General features: G+C 31.6%; 1 protein-coding gene across 2 annotated transcripts in view; it reads left to right on the top strand.

The window, feature by feature from the left end:
- LOC140447782 (juvenile hormone esterase-like) overlaps positions 1–19,086 on the top strand; it is a 123,274-nt gene that overhangs the window by 30,456 nt on the left and 73,732 nt on the right. For both annotated transcript variants that reach the window (XM_072540639.1, XM_072540640.1), the window contains one exon: positions 1,162–1,309. In XM_072540639.1, coding sequence (XP_072396740.1) covers positions 1,162–1,309 — 148 coding nt within the window. The remainder of the gene's footprint in view (positions 1–1,161; positions 1,310–19,086) is intronic.

Below are 19,086 nucleotides of genomic sequence, written 5' to 3' on the forward strand. Positions count from 1 at the left end.
CGCTGACCAACCGTATCTGGTTTAAGAAGTATTTGAATTTATTATGAGGTTGTGTTGCTGTTAATTGCAAAAAATAAATGATAATATCCGCAGTAAGATAAGATAAAGATTTTTTAAATCAAAACACTTTTTACATCAATAATAAAAAAAATAGAATAGCGTGTTAGTTTATGATTATTAACATAATGAGTTTAATTATAAAATACTTTTGATATCTTGACAGTTAAGTTATAGCATTGAAATAAAAAAAAAATGTTTGCATAAATTTACCAGCAATGCCAGGTATATATTGGAACTAAACTCACTATCCTTCAAGTCATTTAAGTCAATTATCAATTTTGATTTATTTCAAGTTGTTACTGTACAAAAAATAGTAACCAGGTATTCCGTTTAAAATATTTAAAATTATAACTATTGAAAATCTAGACTAGTGATCATATTAATTTATAGTACAGTAAAAAAATTGGTTACCTACGATAATAAAGAAGTTCTTATAAAACTAATTTATGCATTAAGTTCAAACAATCGTATTTCTTATGAATAAAAAAGTCAGAAGATGACAGGAATTCCATGAGTGAAAATAAAAAAGACATCATTTGTTGCATGTTGTCATGTTGCATAAAAAGTTTTTTGTATAGCTCAATCCCATTACGAAGTATTGTAATATATATTTGAAGTGCTTTATTTAAGAGCTCTTAAAAAATTACAATTAATAAAGAACTTATAATAATAAGTAGTGACATAATCATTCAAAATTATGGACGGAAGCTATTGTGTAAAATTATTTTATTTAGTATTATATAGCAATTATTGTCGGATCTAAAATCTCTTCTAATATTTTGCATGCTTCTATATTTTCGTAGAATTCTCTTTGGTTATTTTAAAATGGCGACCATTCAATGTTCAATGCTACGTGAAAGACGGTATGGATTATCCCTAGTCACATGGTAGTATTTAACTGTTTTTATTAGACAACGTAAAAAAATGAGTCGGCTAATACAGAAAATTTAAATACCTTTGAGGTAAGCCATTTGACTTGACTTTCAGATTATTGAAGGAATTGCCACTCCCTTTAAAATGATGATCCTGATCCCATTAGTTTACCATAAAAAAATCTAAATTCAGCAGTTCTTTATTTAGACAAACTTTTCTTTTATTTAGACCAAACGTAGAAATGGACCAGTCGATTGTGCAGACCGCAGAAGGAAAATTAAGGGGATGTATTAGACATACTCTTGATGGTGAAGAGTTTTACGGCTTCCTTGGAATTCCTTACATCAAACCAGCTTTAGGAGACCTACGATTTAAGGTAATAATATATTTAAGTACTATTAATGTATTTGTAATTATTAATGTATTAGTAATGAATTTATCTTCCTATGCCATATATTTGGCCATTTAATTCAACAAAGCGATAGCAGTTTTTGCTAAAAGATTTAATCGTTTACATTATATATATATATATATATATATATATATATATATATATATATATATGTATTAATTTATATATATATATATATATATACAAGAAATATTGGATATTATTGACTGTCGATATAAACAAACAACACAGTTTATTAGGGCTGCAGTCAGTAGGTTTGGCCGGGATGTTATAGAAACACTCTTTTGACTTTTGGTCGAGCTTTCGGAATTCTTTTATTCGTTCTTCAAGACACTGTAATTAGAAGAAAGTGTAAATATTTACAACATATCTCAAATTGCCATTACAACTTATTAGTCGTTGAGATTATTTGTGTAAAGCTACGACACTCAACATTAAAAACACATGTGTGTGTGTGTGTTTGGTGAGTTGGCTTGGAAACTAGTCCTTTAGCCACAGAATTGTAATGTAAGATATTAGTTTTTAAATAATGTAACCAACTTTAAATAAAAAGTTACATATTAGTTCGTATACTTCTCTACTATCTAAGGAGAGTAAATGGGTGATGTTTATGGGAGTCTGAATTTTAAGTTCTGATAGTTTTGAATACAGCTGATCTGTTTCATACCTATGTTTATCGCACTTAAAAAGAATATGGTTGATGTCACATTGTGATATATTATCGCATGAGCATACCCCAGAAGGGATAATATTTAACTTAGCCAAGTGAGCTGGGAATGCACCGTGATTAGTTTTCAGTCGAGTAATTGTGGCTGTCAACTTCTTTGGCATTGCATATTTGAAAATATAGTCAACATCTTGTGGTAGGGTAGGGTGGATAGTATAATATTGATTATTTGAATTCGTTGCTATGTTTTTCCATTTTTATTTCTAATTTATAAAAATTTTGTTATAATAATGTTGTTGTAAGTCCTCCAATGTAAATATGGGAATATAGAGTCCAACATGGGTCGCATCTTTAGCAAGCTGGTCAACCAGTTCATTTCCCTCGATACCTATATGACTTTTAACCCAAATAACTGTAATATCTTTACTATATATTTTATTTTTAATAGCACAAAGAATATTATTTCTTTTATGTTGAGTCATATCTGAGTTTGATCCTTTAATGACCGATAATGAATCTGATAATATTACTGCTTTATTTAAATTGTGTAAATCTAGCCAATCTAATGCTTTTTCGATAGCTACCGCTTCAGCAGTATATATTGAACAATGTGATGGAAGTTTAATTTTCAAAGATTCGCTTTTATGTGGAATGTAAACTGCGCAACCTGTCTCACCATCCTCTTTTTTGGAACCATCGGTATACATTATTACGTGATCATTATAGTCACTCAATATGGATCTAAGTAAGACAAAGTTTATTTGTGGTTATTCTGTGTACTTTGGTATAATGACTTTTGGTTTATTTAATGTTACCTGAAAATTAGCTTTATATATTGGTAATCTTTTTTCTTTGCCATAGATATTAGGATACTCATTAGTTTCTAAGAAAGCATCAGCAAGTGGAGGAGAATTTTTTATGCGCCAGTATTTATTTGAGAGGTTGTCAATAGATAACTCATACAGTTGACTAAGTAGATTATTATTATTTAATCTTAGCTTCAGGATATGTTTAATTGCCATAATTTCTCGACGATTTTGAAGAGGTATTTCATTACTTTCAGCAAGTAGTACAGGGCAAGGAGTAGACTTCATGGTGCCCAAGCATATTCTTAGACATTTAAACTGAATGCGGTCTACAGTTAATAAGTGTGTGTTACTGGTGGCACCATACAGAATGCAACCATAGTCTACAATAGATCGCACGTAGGCTCTGTAAAACATCAATGCAACTTTGGGGTCAGCGCCCCATCTTCGATTAGTAACACATTTAAGAATATTAATACCTTTTTCACACCTACTTTTTATATATTCCACATGTTTTGACCATAAGAGTTTGGGATCAAGAAGAATGCCAAGATATTTGTATTCTTTGACAATAGGTATATCATATCCAGACAACTTTATTTTGTCAGGCGTACGAATCCTATGTCTAGTGAATATCATTGTGGCTGATTTGTCAGGGGAAATGGTCAGTCCATGATTTTTTACTCAGTTATTTACGTTTTGCATGATGAATTCCAGAGCCTCCAGGCAGTCAGTATACGAGTTACGCTCTGTATAGATGCATATGTCATCAGCGTATTGGATGCAATTGATTGTGTTGTCAAAAATGCCATGAATACTTGCTGAAAATATGTTTAACAATAACGGACTTAAAACTGATCCTTGTGGAAGACCTGTGTGAGCAATTCTAGGACCGTGTAGTTGGTTTAAATGATCTTTAATATATATAACACGATTATTATAAAGATGAACAATATTAGTCGCTATATTTTGAGGTAATCCTATATCATATAGTTTTTTGTGTAAAATGGTTAAATTAACAGAATCATATGCCCCTTTTAGGTCTAAAAATAAACAAGCAAGATAATTGTTTCTGAAAAACGTTATTTGAATGTCGGTAACTAAATGTGATATTGCATCCAGTATACCAACACTAGCCCTAAATCCATATTGTGTACTTGGAAGGATACTATAATGTTCTATAAGCCATTCTAATCGAGTCTTAATAAGTCTTTCAAATGTCTTGCATATGCAAGAGATTAATGATATCGGTCTGTAAGAAGAGGAGAGTGTTTTATCTTTATTAGGTTTAAGTATTAAACAAATAACTATTTCTTTCATATGATCCACATATCTTCCAATGAAAAGCCAATCGTTGAAAATTGTTAGTAAACTTTGTTTAGCTATAAGAGGTAATTCATATATTATGTTATAAGTAATTTGATCGCGCCCCGGAGCCGAGGACTTTGAAGACTTGAGTGCAGCCTCAAATTCTATCATATCAAAACTTTTCTGGAAAATATTGTATTTACAAGTTTTACTGTTATCCTGAATAGGAAGGTCAACATATGGCGGAGCAAATTTGTCGAGCAACTCTTCTATTAGTTCATTTGGCAGGGGATATCGTCTTGTACGGTAATTTTTATTCACTAGTTTATTAACAAAATTCCACATTTTACTGATGGGAGTATTTTTTTTTAAAGTATTTACAAAGTTAATCCACGAACTTTTTTGTTTTTTTGTAAAGAGGAGTTTACTTTTGGCTTGAATTTGTTTGTATTTAATATAGTTTTCAAAATTTGATGCTTCAATGTATCTTTTGTAAGCAACTTTTCGTGAAATGATCATAATTTTGCATTCATAATCCCACCAGACTGGAATTCGAGATTTTGGCTGAAAGGAATTTTTGATATTCATAGAAAATGAGGCAGCATCGTCAATTGTCATTAACAGGAAGTCAAAACGTTCCGCTGAAGTGATATTATCGGTTATATTTTCGGATAATGTTTTTTCTATATAACCTTTAAAGATATTCCAGTTTGCTGAAGACTCTTTCCATTTAGATTAAGGAATTATTGTACATGGGTGATAGTCCAAGTCGATAGTGATTACTATAGGTAAGTGAGTTGAACCCAGAGTATCGGGAACAGGATCCCATGTGGTGTATCCAATTAGATTTGGTGTAACAAGGGATAGATCCACTATTGATGGAAGTTCATTAGGTCTTGTTACTTTGGTCGGTCTATAGTCGTTTAGCAGAACTAAATTACTGTTATCTAGCGCGTCTACTATACACTTGCCCTGAGCGGAATCCTTCAAGGAACCCCACCTACTGTGGTGTCCATTGAAGTCCCCACCAATGACAACCCTACCACTAAATTGAGTTAAAAGCTTTTTCCAATCTCTATTATTGACTATTACTTTGGGTGGTTTATAAATACAAACGATTACCAATTTAATTTGTTCTATAAAAACTGCACACGTTTCAGTACCTTTATTAAAGTTTTTCTTTACATTAATTTCAGTAAAACAAAGGTTATTTGATATGAGGATGGCTACACCACCGTAACCATCAGGTCTATCGCTTCTGATATCGTTGTAACCTGTTAAACCAAAATTTTTATTTTTAGAAAGCCATGTTTCATTAAGCAGAATGACATCAACAACATTGTGCTCGAGATAATTAAGTAAACTAGGTTTATGTTTATTTATAGATTGACAGTTAAACTGCAGTATGTTAAATGTCCTGATGTTCCCCATCGCTTTCAATATCTGTTAGGTTGTTCAACATTTTTTCAATTTCTTCTTTTGTATTTTTTTGTAAGTTAGGTAAAAATATTTTAGGGTTAATTTTCTTGATGATATTTTCTATCAAGGCTGGAATTTCATTGATTATTTTACATTCTATTTTTTCTTTATATGCCATAAACTCGTCCCTGTAGGGATTAGGGATTATAGGTTGGGATGAGGTGTTTGTAGCATTGGGAAATCTTGGGAAAGTTGGTGTCTTTTTGATCGCAGTAGGAGAGATAGCTTTACGCTTGTTTCTTGTTTTTTTAATGGTAGGTACATAGGATTGATTTTGATTTGTACCTTCAGGGATGTTAGGGGTTAAGGCGGGGAAATTTTGTATAGTATTGAGGATATCGAATCTATTATTTGTAGTTACCTTGGCGTATGAAGGATTGTTAGCTATGGTTTCTGCCTCTTTAAAGGTAGTGTTTTCTAAAGCCATTATTGATTTTATTTTGTATTGGTGTTTAAATGCAGGACACTGTTTAGAGAGTAAGTTGTGTTCAGTGGAGTTGCAATGTAAACAAAATAGAGAGTTAGTGCATGTTTCATTATTATCATGAGTTTGACTACATTTTTTACAACGATTTAATGTTGATTTGCATTGCCGAGCAGTATGACCGAAACGAAAGCAATTAAAACACTGAACAACCGGATATATATATTGTTCAACATTAAACCTAACCAAGTCTAAATTAACAGTCTTAGGAATGCTATTTCCTTCAAATGTCAAAATGACTATCTGGCGAGGTACAAGAATTGTTTCATTATCCGAATCAATTATTTTCCGTTTTAACCTTTTTACTTCGACAACATTTTTATCTGAAACAATATTTTCTAAAATATACTTTTCATCCAAAAACGTATCGACTTCCCTAATAATTCCCTTCTTTTGAGTAAAAAATGATGGAATATACGCTACCAGTTTATTATCCTTAATAAGCTCATGTTCAATTAGAGAATTTGCGCAAGTATAAGTTCTAAAAATTACTTTTACCTTATTTCTGCCAACAGTTTTAATGTCTAGTACATCGTGTTTAAAATATTGGTTTTTAAATAGATAATGACCGACACGTACTGGTGATAAACGGGACAAGTTTTTGTCTGTAGATTCTACAAAGACATTATAATACCCTGAATCATTTATTTTATATCTGTTATTTAAATTAATATACCTTTTGTCTTCCGTATCCATTAATGATATATTATTCTGGGGTGGCTCAACACCACCCCCCGATTCACTCATAATAATAAATAATTAGATCCTACCTTTTTTGAAGATCGGTTGGTTTATTTTCAAATTAAATACCTATTAATTTGATAATAGCACTAGTTAAGGACCCGGCACAGATTTATCGAACGATGTTCACCTGTTAACTGTCCAACGAATACTGATTAAAAACACAAATATATAATATAACATGTAAAATAATGGACAAAATACATTTTAAAAATGTAGCTTTACACAAATAATCTCAACGACTAGTAAGTTGTAATGACAATTTGAGATATATTGTAAATATTTACACTTTCTTCTAATTACAGTGTCTTGAAGAAGGAATAAAAGAATTCCGAAAGCTCGACCAAAAGTCAAAAGAATGTTTCTATAACATCCCGGCCAAACCTACTGACTGCAGCCCTAATAAACTGTGTTGTTTGTTTATATCGACAGTCAATAATATCCAATATTTCTTGTATATATATATATATATATATATATATATATATATATATATATATGTTATAATATTAAAAATTACTAAATTAATATATATATATATATATATATATATATATATATATATATATATATGTGTGTATATATATATACATATATATATATATATATATATATATATATATATATATATATATATATATATATATATATATATATTTCTGGAACCACTTTCTTGTGGTTATATATTAATATTATTACAGTTATTACTTAAAGGTCATTCCATCTATTCCTAAACAAGAGCCAATTCTTGTCTCTTTCTCAGATCCCTATTGTATCTTCTTCTTTTTCAAGTGCCCTCTCCGCTACGGAGTTTGGCAATCATCATTGCTATTCGTATCTTTGAAGCTGTTGCTCTAAATAATTGGATAGATGTGCACTGGAACCAGTCTCTTAAATTGCGCAGCCAAGATATACGTCGTCTCCCCACGCTTCGTTTGCCCTGAATCTTTCCTTGGATAATTAACTGGAGCAATCAGTACTTTTTCCCTCTCATCACATGACCAGGATATTCCAACTTTCTTCTCTTGATGGTGATCAACAGCTCCCGTTCTTTGTTCATTTTTCGAAGAACTACACTATTTGTTATTTTGTCTGTCCAAGGTATTTTCAAAATTCTTCTGTATATCCACATTTCGAAGGCCTCTAGTTTATCGGTATTGCTCTTGTGTGTTGGATACATGTTTTATTTATTGTAAGAAATCAATAAAAAAATTCCAGTTTACTGTTCTGAAACAATAATAAGTAAGTAACACTTTGAACGGTGGACAAATTCCTGTATTTGATTAACTGTAAATAAATTCAGTTCATAAACCAAACCTTGATTTGACAGATGTTCATAAAAAATCTTGAGTATTTGGTATGGAATTCGTACTGAATAAACACGTAAAACCGACAGTCATAGTTTTCGATTTAACGAGAATATGCAAAATCCAAATACGGAACAGGTTTTTTAACTGCAGCATTATTAATATCCATGCTCCCACGAAAGAAAAAGAAGACAAAAACAAGGATTTATTTTATGAGAAATTAGAACATTTATGGGCATTATTCGAACAATGAGTTAAAAATTATTATTGACAATCTTATCGCCAAATTCGGTCAAGAAACAATCTATCAGTGAGCATAGTCTTTATGCGGTTAGCAACCGAAATGATTTACGCTTGATTGAACTACGTGTAACTACGTATTTGCCCCACAAAATATCCATAAAGCCACGTGGGAATTACCAGACGGTCGTATGAAAAACCAAATTGACCATAAAGAGGTACTAATATAGACTCTGGCCTCTACATTGTAGGAAAAGAATCCTTACTTTCATCTCCGTCGCGTGTTACCACCGATCATTCATATTTGTGCCCATATAGCAGCACATAATTGGTGACCCGTTCTGTTGGTTGTTAGCTAATTAAAAGTTGTCCAGGTGTAACTTCGTTAATACTGATTACCATATACTTAGTTTTTTTAGTACTAAAATCTAAACCAAATATTTCAATTTACTATGATATTCTTGTGATAAGTGTCTGCAGTTCTTCGAGACTATCTGTAATGATGGTACAGTCTTTTTAACATTTTTTGTTCAGTTGTTTACCATCTAACAGTATTTCGTCATCCACATCCGCTAAAGCATGTTTCATTATGTGTTATGGATATACGTTATGGAGTATTAGAGACAGTACGCATCCCTGCCGTATTCTTCTCTTTAGTTCTATTGCTTCTATCAACTGATCTTTCTACCCTAATAATTGTTTAGAATTGTTCACAATAATTGTTGATTATTTGTAGGTCCTTGTTCTTTAATTCATTAGCTCGTCTTAATTAATTCTATCAAACGCCTTTTAAACGCTATATGTTAGAACCAGAAACACCAGAAATTACTACAAATGAAGAACTTAATAATACAGGAAGTTCGGAAAATACTTGAAAACCTGAAGAACAGAAAAGCGGCAAGTAAAGACAAGATACCAAACGAAAGAAAAGATACCAGAAATATTGTGGAGCAACAATGACAGAACAATTAACAACATTAATAAAATAACAATAAAATACCGGAAAAATAGAGAACGAGCGAACTAAATTACTTAAAACTACTATTTAAAAAAGGAGATAAAAAACAGCAAGAAGACTACAGAGGTAAAAACTTGTTATATACTACGCTAAAACTTACAAACTAAAATTTTACTAAGTGCTAAGTGTTAAGTGCTAATAAATGAGAGGATAAGTTTAGTAGATAGACAACAGGGTTTTCGTAGTGGAAGATCGTGTACAGATGCAATATTCGTTATAAAGCAAATTACTGACAAATCACTAGAGTATAATGGACCAGCATTTATGTGTCTCATTGAGCTAAAGAAAGCATTTGACAGAGTACGAATTAAAGATGTAATCCATTTTTTTTATAATAGAGAAGTTTCCCTTAATATTATAAAAACTATCGAAAGCATCTACCAAAACAACAAAAAAGGGAAGTCAGAATAGATCAACAACTTACAGAACCTATCGAAATAGGTAGCGACATAAGACAAGGGGATTCATTGAGACCCATGCTCTTCAATTTGTTCATCGATGAAATAATCAAAAGCGTTAACAAAGGAAGAGGATACAGAATGGGAAACAAAGAAATAAAAATACTTTGTCGCAGACGACGCAAGCTTGATAGCCCAAGATAAAGATAGTCTGCAAAGACTGGTCCACAGATTTAACATAAGAGCACAAGAATTTAATATGATAATCTCATCTCAAAAAACTAAAACAATAGTAGTCAGCTAAGAATCAACCAAATGTAAAATAGAAATTGACGGCATTAGTATTGACCAAGTAATGGAAATAAAATACCTGGGAATTACACTGTCTAGCTATGTAGACCTAAACAAATAAGTAAGAAATCAAGTATAAAAAGCAAATAGACTGGCAGGATGCCTTAATAACACTATATGGCGAAACAGACACATTAACACTGAGATGAAATTAAGAATTTATAAAGCTGTATAAGACCAATAATGACATATGCCTTAGAAACCAGACCCCACACAGCCACAATGCAAAGGCTACTGTAAACGGGAGAGATGCAAGTAATGAGAAGAATTAAAGAAAATACGCTGGGTTATCGAAAGAGGAGTGAAGACATCAGAAGAAAATGTAACGTGCAATTTATAAATGAATGGACACACAAAAATAAAAAAAAAGAATGGAATAATTGCATAAGCAGAGTGCATGAGACCAGTTTCGTCAAAATATCAAGAGATAAGTCACCAACCGGCAAAAGAAATATTGAACGATCGCACAAAAGATGGAGTGACAGCCTTCCATAGAGGTAATAATCCGCCAATGAACAAGCAGAATTGTTTATAAAAAGGAAGAAGAAGAAGAAAAGCCTTTTAAAAATTAATAAAGCACACGTAAAATATCGCGATTGACGTCTCTTAAACAGGGAATCATGGGCGCATAAAGGGGGCTCTGAACCCGAATTGTGGAACGTTTTCAAAAAAAGGCTGGTAAGGCTTATTATTCTGTAGTCTTCGTACTTTCTTGCTTTTGACATTTAGGTATCGTTACAAAGGTAGACTTTAGTCATTGTTGTGAAATTTTTATATTTCGGTTTATCTGATTAAATATTGAGGTAAGATTTTTTATTGGGTTCTCATCAATAATCTTCAAAAAATCCGCATAAAAGTTATCTGGGCCCGCATCCTTACTCTCCTTGACATTTGTTATTGCCGCTTGCCTATTGTTTTGTGCATTTTGGTGTTATTTCTGTTGTACTCAAATATTGTTGTTACATTATTCTTTTCTGAGCGTCGATTAAATTTGCCAATATTTTTGGTTTGTATAAACCTGTTGCCTTCTTTCCTTTCTTGTGGATGTTAAATATATCGTGTTTGCGGTCTAGTGTCTCAATTTCTGTACATTCTTCTTATATCCACCTATGTTTAGCTTCTCTAATTGCTTTCTTTATTTCTTTGTCAATTTGCTAATATTGTTAATTCATTTTCTTTGACTACCTTCTATCATCGTTAGTACACTATTGTTTATCCAAGATTTTTTCTTCTCCGTTCCTCTTTGGCGCAGGTGTTACTCTATTGTTGCTTGACTAATATCTGTTGGTTTATTTAACTATTCTTCTCAGTTTTTTATTGTTTCCGATCTAGGTATATTATTTTTCAGATATTTTTCGCTTATACAGATTTTGGTGCAAAACTTTGACCTCTTTGTTTTTTTTTTCTTTCTTCTCTAGCCATATCTGTAAGTTCTTTGGTATCTTTAACTTATTTTAGACATTAGAATATTTAAAATAGCGCTACTGTAATACGATGAGAACAGAAATTGTAGCTTCAATAATTGAAGATTTATTAACTTTTTTTAATTTTTGAACATTTTTCTTGTACGTTTGACTTGTACTGTACTTGGACTTACTTAATCAAATATATATGGTATTTCTGGTACTTATATATGATGTCGTTACATATGTATATTGTTACATTTCTTTTAAATTAACTTTATTCGAAACACCAACAATATTACAATACTTGTTTACAATACAGTACGAAAATACCAATGTTACAAACTGTTTATACATATTTTCTGACGTTCACTAGACATTTCATGAATTTTCAAAGTCATCTTGAATGTTATCGAACTACGTTTCCTTTTTTCGTCAAGGGACTTTTTCTATGTGGGATAAATCCTACGGAATTTTCGTAACAATATATAGTAATTAAATCTTTGATAAATATAACATAATGCTTTGTTTAATATTTATTAATCAAATAAAAGGCAGAGATCGAACACAGTTTTTTAATAAATCTTGCCCAAGTACTTTCGCTCCTAGAGCATATTCAGGGGTATCTGAAATAAGCCAGGAAACGTTTTGTCAACTGAAGAAAAATTAATTAACTTAAGAAAAAACTCGAAGTTGATGGTTGATAAAAAAATATTGTAATATATTGTTTTGGACTAACTTCGTCAAAATTAGGCTATCCAACAATTTGGTGAATGTCACAAACATATTTACTATTACATTTACTGTATCATTAACTAATACATTTACACAACACGAGACAAAGGACAAACAGTCTAAAAATGATTTTAAATTTGAAGAAACTACATATTGGGAGACACCAGTAAAGAGAGCGACTCCTGATCTTAACGGAAATGTTAAAGTGACATATGACCTATGACAGCTTGGATGGGCAGTCACAATCATGGTGATGTGAACTGCACATTTCAAAATTCTATGAAACTGAACATTGACCAAAGGTCTTCCTATAGTAGTGTCAGTTGATTTGAAGAAGTTGAAGAAGTTTATTTAGTCGAATCATATATAATTTTAATATTTATTATTATTTTCTAATTTGAATATTGTTTGAAAACAAATTTTGTTTACAAAATAATAACACACGTGCTTTAAAGAACCATTTTAACAGGATTTTGAACTTTTTTGTTTTCCATTTCATAATAATATTCACTTTTATCTACATAATTATATATTTTATTTTAAGTTTTATACGTCGAAACAGAAAAAAAGCTATTCAATTCTAAAAATATCTAATTCCCAAATACCAAAATAATGAATTTTTTAGTGAGATCATAAAAGTTTTGTTTAAAAAAAAATTAAATACTTCGTTTTAAAAACGGTTAGCTGCTAAAGATTTACAATTTAAAAATGTTTAGAATGGCAATAAGGACATGAAATAAAATATTTTTATCACATTTGGGAATGAAGGACATACCTGTAATGATCTTGTTTAAAATGGTAAAAGTAATTAACAATAAAATTAGTGCTAAAACCCCCATCCATGTGATCTATTCCGCATGTACTTCTAATTTCTTCGTTACTTACGATATATCTAAGACCCTCAAATATGTTTGTATATTTTTGTCTTATTCTTTGTTGTTATCTATTTATTTCCCTAATACATTACTACACAGATGCCAAGTTGTTGAAAAGTATTTTAAATGCAACCTCATTGTGAAAGTAAGTAAAATAAAATTAGTAATTTATAAAAAAACAATCTTTTTAATGTTGCTGTTAAATATTTAATAAACAAATCTGCTCAATCGAGTATGGCTAAAATATAATCTTCTTCATCTTCTTTGAGTGCCTCTCCTATCGGAGATTGGATATCATTAGGGCGATTCTAATTTTATTTACTGCTGTTTTAAATAATTTGTTAGTGGAACAGCCAAACCACTCTCTTAAATTTCTTATCCAGGGCATTCTTCTACGGTCTGGATTTCTGCGTCCTTGGATTTTTCTTTGCATTATATTTTGTAGGAATGTGTACTTTTGTCCTCTCATCAGGTGGCCAAAGTATTTAAGTTTTCTCTGTTTTATATTCAGTATAACTTCTGGATCGTTATTTATTCTGCGTATTACCTCTTCATTTGTAATTTTATCCACCCAACTTATTTTTAGTATATGGCGGTAGCACCACATCTCAAAGCTTTCAAGATTTTTAACATTCTTCTGTTTAAGAGTCCATGCCTCATCACCGTAAAGCAAAGTACTGAACACATAGCATTTTAACATTCTAGTTTGTAGCTGAATACTATTATCACGATTAAAAAATAATTTTTTCATTTTTATAAAGGTAGACCTGGCAATTTCAATACGTCTTTTTATCTCGTGATTTTGGTCACCTGTGTCAAATAAAATCTACATAAGACCAAAATAATTCTTATGGTATACTATCGTTCACGTCTCCCGGTGGCAAAGACCAAATATGATGAAGATGATTTTAGAATGATCTTCTATTAAACTTTGTAAGGAAACAGTAATTCCCCGTCGTTTTTAAACAGAATTCACATATATAATATTTCACTGACTATACCTCATTTTAAAACCAATAAAGGATTAGAATTAGACATCGAAAACTTTGAGCCGGTAGATATTTTTTCTTTTTTTATATTTTTGTTATAGTTAATTATTTCTGGTCATTTTTAGATTTGATTTCATTTTAAATGGTTTGTTTATTTTTTTTTTAGTTTATTGTGTCTCAACTACCAGGTTATTGACACTGAGTCAATTTTAATACTATAAATTTTACATTACATTAGGTATAATTTACAATAAAGATAATATGTGAAAGAGAAAGTAATAAAAAAATACACTAAATTTTGTAATAAAACTTCGTTTCTCGAAGAAAATCTAGTACATTCTGAACAAGTTGTAATTGGCTGAGGATTACATTTTTGTAAGACCATGTATAGAGTATTTTGTTTTCTTGCTCATGTTTGACACACTCTGTAAGAATATGTTGAACGGTTAATAATTCACTAAAATTTTCACCAACAGTTGATTTTTCCGAAGCCATCAGGTGTCCAAGTGTCAGCCGTGTGTGACCAATTCTTAGCCTGCGAACGATTAATTTGTCTCTTCTACTTAAGTTAGGTAGCTCTGGTGAAAGGTTTCGATGGTAGGTTGTATTTTGTGTAATTTCGAGGTTGAATTCTTCCATTGGTTTTGCCAGGACTTTTTTATTTGGGACCTAAAAAGTAGTTTTAGATCTGATGTTAGTTGAACTGATTTGGTTGTAATTGCTTCTTTTGCAGCAGTATCAGCACTCTCATTACCTAAAATGCCAACGTGTGAGGGAATCCACAATAATGTTATGTTTGTTCCAGAAGAAGTAAGACAATGTGTTGCTTTATGTATGGCATGAACTAATGAATATTCGTAGTAAATATTTTTAATCGAGTCGATGGAGGCCATCGAATCTGTACATATTGCAGTGTTCTTGGCATTAGTTTGGTTACATAAGCCTTTTAATGCTAGTGGGATGGCGTACAGATCTCCTGTATGGATAGAAGTGGATTGTGGAAGGCAGAATTTCTGAATGATACTTTTTGAAGTTGTTACAGAATATCCGACACCTGTCTCAGTTTTAGATCCATCTGTGTAGAGAATTTCGTCATATTATTTGTGTTGACCAACTCTAGGGAAAATTGCCTCAGAATTTGGCTGTTGGTTTAATTTTTGTGATAATTATTAATCGAAAGGTTAATTTTTGGAATGTGATTAATCCATGGAGGAGTTGATAAAAGTATATGAGTATTTGTTGTTGAAAAATCAACAGGTCGTGAAAGGGGAAGAAAAATTTAAGGTCATGTCTGGTTCTGGTCTGGTATGTGTTGTTGAAAAATCAACAGGAAGTGAAAGGGAAAGTTCATCTGTTTCACAGCGAAGACATTCGACGGGACTGGATCTGAAAGCTCTGAGACATATTCATAATGCGGTATTCTGAATAATGTCAAGAGTCCGTAAATAAGTCTTTGCTGACATGTATACAAAGCATCCATAATCCAGTCGGGGGCGAATGAGAGATCTGTATACCTTAATAAGGATATCTTCATCAGCTCCCCAGTTATGGTTTGCTAAAGATTTCAATAGACTAAATCTAGCTAAGCAATTACCTTTAACGTTTGTAATCTGTGGTTTCCGTGTTAATCTACTATCAAAAATTAAACCTAGTATCTTCTGTTCATTAGCTACTGTGAGCGAATTACTATTTAACGTAATTTGAGGTAATAATATGCTACGTGTTCTTCGACTGAATTTGAGTACTTTTGATTGTTTAACAGAGAAATTAATACCACAGCTTATAGACCAAGAAGTTAGTTCATTTATTGCTTTTTGGATTAGGTTTGTAGTTGTGAGTTTGTAGTTGTGAACGTATCTTTATTTTGGCAATATAAAATCAGGTCGTCAGCATATAAGTTGTACTTCACTGGGTTGTGAATATTCTTGCAAATATTATTAATATTTATTATAAATAAAGTGAAACTTAGAACTGATCCTAGTCGTACCCCATTTTCCTGAACGAAGGTTGAGGAAGCTTTTTCGTTAAGTAATACTTTGAAGCGGCGACTAGAAAGAAACTGTTCGATAAAAGATAATGTATTTCCCGTAAGATTGTATTCTTTTATTTCGGTCAATACAGTATAATGTAATAGAGGTATTAAGAGAGGTAGAGGTAGAGGTAATATTACTATCATATAGACCATTTAAAACATTCCATGCTAGAGAAGGATGTATTTTGGAATCAGATAGACTTACGTCAATCTTCGAGAAACTTCCTGTTGAAATATTGAAATGAGTTTTGGAAACATTATTTAAAAAACAAGTGTCGGTAATGTTTAGTAAGTTCTCTACAACTTTTCCTCTGCCGTACGTGATCTGTGAACCCCATGCAATATTGTGGACATTTAAGTCTCCAAAAATTACAAATGGTGCTGGAAGTTGAAAGATTAAGTCTACCAGTTCAGTTTTAGTAGGATTATAACTCGGTGGGATATATGTACTGCAAATAGTTTTCTTTTAGGGGACCATATTGTTACTGCGATTGCTTCTAGGTTTGTAACTAAAGGCAAATGTGTCGAATAGATGTCTTTTTCGACAAAAATTGAGGTTCCTCCACTTGGTCTGTGGCATTCTGTTCTTACGTGATGATATCCTTCATAACCCCTAAGATCAATATTATGATTTTGTTGGAAATTGGTTTCTTGTAGGCATATTATATTTGGATTGGTGTCGCTGATAAAATGTTGGATTTTTTCTAAGCGGCAAAAGAATATATCACAATGCCATTGAATAAGTGTGAAAGTTGTTAGTGATTGGATTTTTCAGAATGTTATGAATGTTCGGTTGGGTCATCATCGTCAGAAGTATCCAGAGATGCTTGTGATAATAGGCTATCTGTGTCGTCCAAGTCTGAAGGTAATTCCTTTTTGAGCTTCTTTAATATTCTTTTGAACTTATATTTTAGTGATCTGGTAATTAGGTGTGGATAAATTGCGTACATGTCAGATAAAAGTAAATTAATGTCAGAAGTAATTTGCTGGACTTCTACTGTGAGGTTACTACTTGACGGGGTGTTCTCAAAAAAGGCTGAAAGACAAGAAAGATGATCTGGTCGAGTAGAAATACTTTGGGGGCGGTTTGCTTGGGGGCGGTTTGCTTGGGGGCGGTTTGCTTATTTGATAATTTAACTGCTTTTTGTTATGATTATTTAAAAATGCACGACTTCAAAGTTGTGCTTGTAAAAGTGAGAGTATAGTTTAAAGATATTAAATCATAACTCTGTATCCTTTATACGTGATACTGGTTAAAAAAGTTAACCAACCTTATAATTTACTACCTTTTACCTGTCGTTAATTTAACGAATTTATACAGTGTGTCCGTAAAGTATGGAATAAATTCGATATTTCCTAAATGAAAAGCCTTTTTAAAAAAAATTTAAAACACGTTGATTTATGAATTAAATGTTCTACATTTTACAATAATATTTCATTATACAAGGTGATATACATTACAGTGATGACGTCATCGGCTCTTTTTTTTAAATATAACACCCTGTATTTTAGAACATTTTTAGATTGATAAAAATGAGCTGATTCCAAAAAAGTATAATACTGGGGTCTAACGGATATAATTTGAAAGATATGTTCTTAGAAAATTAATTTTTATTGATTTATAATATAATTAATTTTAAATAAATTATAATAAATAACTTTAAACTTGAAAGTAATCCAGTAATTAATACATGACTTAGTCTTATATTATTCGAATTCTTGTAGAACCTTGTTTATGCTTTCTTGAGAAATATTGTTTATTTCTTTACGAATTCTTGTTTTTAAGTCTCCAATATTTGCAGGTTTCGTTTTATAAACAACATTCTTTAAATAACTTCACATAAAATAATCCAAAAAATTTAAGTCTAGCGACCTCGCTGGCCATTCAGTATGTCCACGTCTTCCAATCCAACTGTTCGAAAAAATTTAAAGTATAATGCGGAGGCGCACCATCCTGTTGAAACCATAAACTTTTATCAAAACCTCCAAGATTAACTGTACTGAGAAATAAATTAAGAACTAAAGTAGGTACGAGATACCTCCGTAAAAACTGAAGGTATGCTGGCCCGTTTAAATTACCTTCGAAAAAGTAGGGTCCGATGATTCTATTTCTTACAATGCCAGCCGAAACGTTTACCTTTTGCGGGTATTGTGTATGATGTTCTCTCATCCAGTTGGAGTTTTCTTTTGCCCAGAATCTACAATTCTGACGGTTGACCTCGCCATTTAATTTGAATGTAGCCTCATCAGAAAAAATAATATTTTGAACCAAGAGAGGGTTTCGGTGGCTGTTATCCATCATTATTTCGTAAAATTGTATTCTTTTATCTGGATCATCCTCGTTTAATTCCTATACCACTGTGCATTTTACTTACTTTACCTACTTTTACGTACTTTGTGTACCGTTGTTTTGCAAACATCGAGATCACTACTAACCTTACGAACAGAAGTGTGCGTATCTTCTTCAAAAGCAAGTAGAACATCTAATGTTGTAACATAATTTACAGAGGGACGACCTGATTTGCGTGCATTTTCAATCGTACCAGTTTCTCGAAATTTTTTTTAATCTTACTGTTGTCTGCGTTGGGTATTTCTGGATATTTATCATTCAATAAATTACACACTTCCATCTGAGTTCGCGATTCGTCTCCATACCCATTCATCATGAGTATTTCAATTCTTTGCTTTACACTCAAAATCATTTCTACTTCAAATTAATTCTAAGCAATAGTATAGAACATTCACGAATTAATACAATTATTGTACTACTTAATTGTTATTGAACGTTACTAAAAATAATTACAGTTTACCAAAAACTACGTACAGTGCACAGATTCTAAATGTGCCGGTGGGAGATGGCTTCTATGCGCTGTGTTATAGTCGATGTATGAGAGAAAGTTTTCAAAAT

This window comes from Diabrotica undecimpunctata, chromosome 8, assembly GCF_040954645.1.
Source record: "Diabrotica undecimpunctata isolate CICGRU chromosome 8, icDiaUnde3, whole genome shotgun sequence".
In the NCBI taxonomy this organism is placed as follows: Eukaryota; Metazoa; Arthropoda; class Insecta; order Coleoptera; family Chrysomelidae; genus Diabrotica; species Diabrotica undecimpunctata.